Source organism: Nymphaea colorata, chromosome 10 (genome assembly GCF_008831285.2).
Source record: "Nymphaea colorata isolate Beijing-Zhang1983 chromosome 10, ASM883128v2, whole genome shotgun sequence".
Taxonomy (NCBI): domain Eukaryota; kingdom Viridiplantae; phylum Streptophyta; class Magnoliopsida; order Nymphaeales; family Nymphaeaceae; genus Nymphaea; species Nymphaea colorata.
This window is the reverse complement of record NC_045147.1, coordinates 18527517-18533736: the sequence shown is the minus strand read 5'-3', so window position 1 is coordinate 18533736 and position 6220 is coordinate 18527517. Positions and strand designations below refer to the sequence as shown.

At 39.4% G+C, this 6220-nt stretch overlaps 1 protein-coding gene across 1 annotated transcript; it reads right to left on the bottom strand.

Moving 5' to 3' along the window:
* Window positions 1-1526: 1526 nt before the first annotated feature.
* Window positions 1527-4508, bottom strand: LOC116262130 (peroxidase 2-like). Its single transcript, XM_031641232.2, has 4 exons — window positions 4254-4508; window positions 3411-3602; window positions 2354-2519; window positions 1527-2122 (listed from the first exon to the last, which is right to left on the bottom strand). The coding sequence occupies exons 1-4, from the start codon at window positions 4476-4478 to the stop codon at window positions 1737-1739; spliced, it is 969 nt and encodes a 322-aa protein (XP_031497092.1). The 5' UTR covers window positions 4479-4508; the 3' UTR covers window positions 1527-1736.
* Between the last annotated feature and the right edge of the window lie 1712 nt (window positions 4509-6220).

The window sequence follows — 6220 nt, the reverse complement described above, 5'->3', positions numbered from 1 at the left end:
CAGCCATGTGGTAGGGTACCCCACTATAGTATTATTTGGACAAAAATAGGGAAGGCCCCACTATAGTAGTGTAACTCTTCCCATAATTTCATATAATCATTATGTACTCTACTATAACTAAAAAAGGTTACATGTATCTCATGATTCATAAGTGTGTTAGTAGGGATATCGATGAACGGGATTTGAGATATGGTTAAGGAGATGTGCTTTTTTGGATGTTCATATTCAGATTCAAATAAGAACGAAAAAAGGTTTACACCATATTCAACTTCATAACTAAATTCCATTTTTGAATTCACATTGAAATTCGCATCCGACTTTTAAATTGAATCTATACAACATGATATGTTAAGAAATTTGCATCTGACTTTTAACCAAATCCGCTCCAAATCTAATGGAATGTCATCTGTAAATCGGAACATGATCCGATTTTTTTTTAATCAAATGTTAAAATTTTCCTTTTGTGTGGAAGATTTTGAATTCTCAGGCCACTAACTTGTCCATTGCCATTATTTAACCCTCAAACGGTTATTGCTGGCGGGTCCTGGAGTCGGTCAAAAACAAAGGCACATGATTTTTTTTTCCCAAAGCTTTGCTGATTCATTCATGTACGAATACTCATCACATTTTAAAGCTGCCTGGCCAAAGACGGTATAGCCGCCTAGTTTCTCATAATTGGCGGGTCCAGTTCGTATATTATAATCAAATCATGCAAACAATTGGATTCTATATATATATATATGGTTTAGCCGCCTAGTTTCTCATAATTGGCTGGTCCAGTTCGTATATTATAATCAAATCATGCAAACAATTGGATTCAAAATATATATATGGTATTGTCGAAGAAAGGAAACTTTTACACTAGTTACTGCATACATTATTCCAGAATACCATTCTATTTGTTTTGGCATATAACAGCCAATCCGGCAAATAACAACTGCTATTATTGCATATATAATATTCTAACTTTTAAAAAACTTGGAACTGGGAAGAAAATAGAAAAGCTCTGAGGTATCATGTTTTCCGGTATCAAGCTTCAGGCTAATGTTGATCGAAATCTGTCGGACTATAGTCAGCTTGAATCACCTTGTCTGAATCCAGTCGGCAGCATCTGGATTAGATTTACTGAGCGAATCGGAGCTGCCATGTTTCGCACTCTTTATCTATTATTTTTATTTTAATTTTTAAAATTTATTTTATTTTTTATTTTTTTACTTATAGAAACGTATATAATCTAATTTTCTGCCAATTCACACTCGATTCAGATTCCGATTCAAGCCAACTGTCAAATTGATCATTGCAAGAACCGATTGTTAGTGACACTTGGTTGGGACACTGATAGCATTCCTGCATACATGGTATGATATCCCATAGAAACATGCAACTGAGTTCTAAAATATTAAATCAAACTTGTGTTCTTGAGCGGGGAGAATTGGCACTCAGCTAACTAAAATCAATGCATAAAGGTCTATTATAAGTTTCCATTTTTAAGATAATTTAATTAGTTCTCAATTCAAAAAAAAAAATTAAAAATAAAATGTTACGTGCCATTATATAAAGATGAAAATTTGACAAATGCACCTGTTTATTCAACAAAGAAATCACGCTCAAATACAATGTGCATTAAGGTAAGTTATAGCAGAACTTGTTTCTGAATCCCATCAAGGCAAAATCTAAGCAAACCAAGCAAGTGATCCGCTCGGAGAAGCACGGAAATCGAGCCTCAAATCTCAAATTTAGTTGACCGTTCGGCAGTTCAGTCTTATCTGGCCATTGGCTCCGGTGAGGGGGCTGATGTTGCCCATCCTGACCATGGCAGCGGCGAAGTCGGAGAAGAAAGTGTCGGAGTTCGCGCTGTAGGTCCTCACCAGTGCATCGGCAGAGCCTCCATTGAAGAGCTCTTGATCAGAGTGAAGGAGGCCCTGCCTGTTCAGGAGGTTCGTATAATACGCGTTATCGAAAGTTGTAGGCGTCGAAACATCCAGGTCCGCCAGATTATTGTCGTCGGCAGTAGAACTGCTGCAAATAGGCGTCAGCGTCGCAGCGAAGTTTGGATCAATGTTGCTCTCATTCAAGTGGGCGCGGAAATTCACGCACCTCGCTTTCCCGAACGTATGAGCCCCTGTAATAAGCACAATGCGTTAATCTGGTAGCATCGGCATTAGCAATGGACAAGAGGGCTGAACTTGGCTTGGATCTACAGATGACTAAATCTCATTCACTTGGTTTCAGAGATCGAGTAGCATGCATAGAGGTGTACACTCCACAAATATACACTCAAAAGACAAAATTTTCATCATTTTAAAAGTACTGGTAAACTAGAAGTGATTGGATGGTGAGAGGAATCAGGAACCTGAAAGGGCGATCATATCTTGAGCACTCAGGCCTTTGTTGCCAAAGAATGTTATGAGCTGGTTCAAGTTGAGAAAGGGTGGAGGAAGGTCTGAATTGGCACCGCTTTGGTTCGCTATGAGTGAGTCTCTCCTTCCTAGCAACACCGTCCATGTCGGACCGCCCAGCTGATAATAACCATAAACAGAAACGATGACCGCAGTTAATCATATATAAAGCCATCTAAATTTCACAGCATAAACAAACAGATATAACATTGAAGATAACTGTTAACACAATATATATACATATATCTATATATATGAGTGCCCCTTCAACTATAAAAATGTGTGAAAGAGTGGCCCTCCAAAAACTTTTTAACTTTTTTTTGTGGCTCCACCACTGGCAATTAGTATTTGACCGGGAAAAGTTGGGTGAAACCTAATTCGTGTCCGCAAATTATCTAGAACGACAAGTAGATTTTGTCGTTTGATATGAAACAATAATTTGTCTTGCTATCCCAGAAAGTGATGGAATGTATGAAGCCAGGGAAAAGCAAATAAAGGGAGGAACAGTGAGCACTCGTGATAAAAGCACTCGGTGGAGCGAGGACTGCACCTTTGGGGAGGCCGAAAGGTTATGACTTACACTAAATTGAAAATTTTTCATAGGAGCCAACCTATTTTCTAAAAGTTCTAGAGGAGTCATGAACCCTGCCAAGCCTCTTGGCAAATATTATGACAATTAAATGCTGAAAATATCCATGAATTCAGGACATCGCGACCCAAAACTCTTGCCTCAAGCCCAAGATTTAGCGGAAAGCATGTAATAGCACCAAATTGGACATTTCAAATTTGACTTATTCGATAATGGTATAAAGTGAATGCTATAAGCTTAGCGTGCTCGCGAAGAACAAAAAAAAAATTTAAGGGAAAGATGAAAGATCCTTACGTTGAGATTCTCAAGAAAACGTATGTAGCCTTACAATCAATGATTAAAGGCAGGAATTGTCACTAGATTTGAGAACATATATACCAAGATACTTGCTTTATACATATGCATCAAACACGAGGGCTTACCGCCACCACGGAGTCGCGTGCAGCAATTGCAAGAATGTCAGCACAAGAAACCGTTCCAGGGCACAGAAGCTCCAGTGCAGTTTTAATGGTGTCTACGACCTCGAATCCCAACAATGAGTTGTTATTTGGAACTGCAGTCTTCTCGCTCATTAAAGTTGGGGAATCGTCCAAAAGCACCGATGCGTCGCATCCCTAAATTCCAAATATCTACAGTTAGAAATACGCTCTCGATCAAAAATTGCGCAGCAAATTTTCTCTTTAATTGGATCAAAAAGCACATGCATAAGACAATTTCAAAATACTCATGTAATCTAGGAGGGCATTTGGCAACAGTTCATCAATATGTCCCAAAGATAGTGGCAGATTCCTAAAGCATTATGTGACGGTATTTTATGAATCTGCCTGAACAATAATGGCCTACTGTTGCTAAATGGCCCTAAGTGTTTTAATTTATGGTTAGTATCAGCTGGTAAAAAAACATGTGATTATATATATATATATATATATATATAATGTGTGTAAAGTTGGCCAGTCGACCTGTCCTTTCATTTTCTCAAAACCTTTTACTTATTTTTTCAACAAACCCACCTTACAGATGTAAGCGTTACGTCAGAATATTATATAAACTAAAGTTTTCCAGATTTTGTAGATGAAATTTCGCAAAATTTTAAAACAAAGAGTCAGAGTTATGAACATTTATGTTATATGTTCAAAAAGATGACTTTAATGTTCATTTTTCTGTTTTAAACGCACAAAACATGTGATTCTTCCACACAGTCACAAAAGAGCAGAAAACAGTGTGCAGTACGCTTATGAATGAGTGCTGAAATTGTAAGCACTTACATTGACAAAGCAGTCATGGAAGTGCAAGCGGACTAAACCGGCACCAATTCTGGGGTTTAACAGCACTGCTGCTGTAATAACCGTCTGGATCGTGAGGGGCGCAAGTGGGCAGGAGGAGTCGTAAAAACCAGCAGAGAGCTGTGCATTTGAACTTGGGAAGGAGGCGAACATTGCGGCTGCAAAGAAAAAGATGAAGAAGAAAGAAGAGAAGGATTTGGAAGCCATTTCTAGGTAGTTGGATGTGCTCAATTGGTGAGGGGTGTTGCGAGATTTTATAGAGGACAGATAGAGCGGCCATGTGCAGCAGACTGATGCACGATGGCTACCCGCATGGCCATTCACACATCCAAACAAAGTCCTGCTGTGGTCCTAGAGTTGCCAAGGCCTCCTGCACAAATTTGGAACGTAGAGGGCGGGTCGACATTTGCCTTTTTAATTTCACCTTGCTCTTTGGCTTTTCCTTTCAATGTGTACCGGGAGAGAGAGAGAGAGAGAGATCGTTCTAAGCGTACTGTGAACAAGTAAATGAAGATCATCCTTTTTGTGCCAACAATGCGGCCACTTCTAAAGCACAAATCTCTGAAGATTTCATGATGTAGTAAAATTATTTGGCAATGTCCTGTTTTTTTACTAGTGTGAGCTGCTTTCTTTAGCTACGCCGGAGCCGCTTTCTCTTGTTAATTCCATGAATGCAGGATGTGTTGGTACCAATTAAAGGTTTTTGCTTCTTTCGAAGATTCTTCTAATTTAAGTTTCTCACTTGTTGCAACACCAGGATCTACTGTACTGCCAGTTCGCTAGCTAAGCAGAAACTCCTTTCTCAGTAGATTTCATTTCACAGTAACCTTGTCACCATTGAGAAAATAAAACAAAAGAACATCAGTGGTGTCAAATTGGAAACCCAACTTCAAATCTTACGTACCCTTGCTATTCTCTTGCTTGAGTACTTATCTTTTCTCATGTTGAAGAAAAAAATTTGGCTTTCCTACTTGTGTTTCATTACATGAGGTTTTTTCTACTTAGACTCACTCTGTACTTTTATTAGTTCGCATCAAATTGTCATTAGTTACTTCTTCTAAGCATTGCTGGTGCGTGTAAATCCCTTTGCTCTTTTTTAATTCTTCATACACCGATCTGGTTTTCCAATTGTCAGGCTGTCAGTTGATGGCGGACACAGCCAACGGGCCAAGAAAGGTGTTTTCAGTGTCACTTTTTGTTGTCTGCATTCTTGCGCCCCTGCCAGATTGTCTCGAGCCATATGCCGGGCAATGACGGGTGCTGCGGGGCCGGCCGTATCGTCTGCCAGCTGCAACGAAACTTTATTACTTTTCAATGTTCTGTTGCCTCAGAGACGTACGAATGTTTTATCAGCCTCTGCCCAGCCTTGCAGATCGACGACCGCCTAGCAGGCTGCCGTTCGAATTGTTTCAGCCGGAAAAGTTTATTGTTTTGGCAAACTTTGAAGAGAGAATGTTAAGTCATTCAAGTTAAGTACACGTTCAGATCCAATCCTTAGCTGATGACCCCAAAGTTAAAGGTTCTGACTGGGAACGCACACCATTTGGATGCCCTGCACCCTTTACCTGCAAATCCAGCGTAATTGGATCTCCCCAAATTTTTGTTGTTCTCGGAAGATAGATTTCTAAAACCAAATCCATGTACAACAGGCATAAAATATGACTGACCATTGAAAATATAATATTGTTAGATGCCCCGGAAATAAAACGCCTTGAGCACTTATGTGCACCCATCGAATCAAGGACTCAGATTTGGATTCACGAGTCATAAAACTGCATTCCAATCACAGCAGATAATACCGACCGGCGCATTCACGAAATAAAACCTTTTGCTGTTCAGGGGCTAACCTTTTGACTCCAGCTATGAAAGACAAGATCTTCGTTTTTATTTGTTTTTTTCCTGCCTCCGTCTTTTGTAGCAACCTATGAAGATGTAAAGAGAACCTCTAA

Coding starts and splice junctions, on each gene's coding strand:
- LOC116262130 (XM_031641232.2), bottom strand. CDS start 4,478: ATGGCTTCCAAATCCTTCTCTTCTTTCTTCTTCATCTTTTTCTTTGCA. Junction 3,603..4,253: donor TCCATGACTGCTTTGTCAAT/GTAAGTGCTTAC, acceptor TTTGGAATTTAG/GGATGCGACGCATCGGTGCT. Junction 2,520..3,410: donor CACGCGACTCCGTGGTGGCG/GTAAGCCCTCGT, acceptor GGTTATTATCAG/CTGGGCGGTCCGACATGGAC.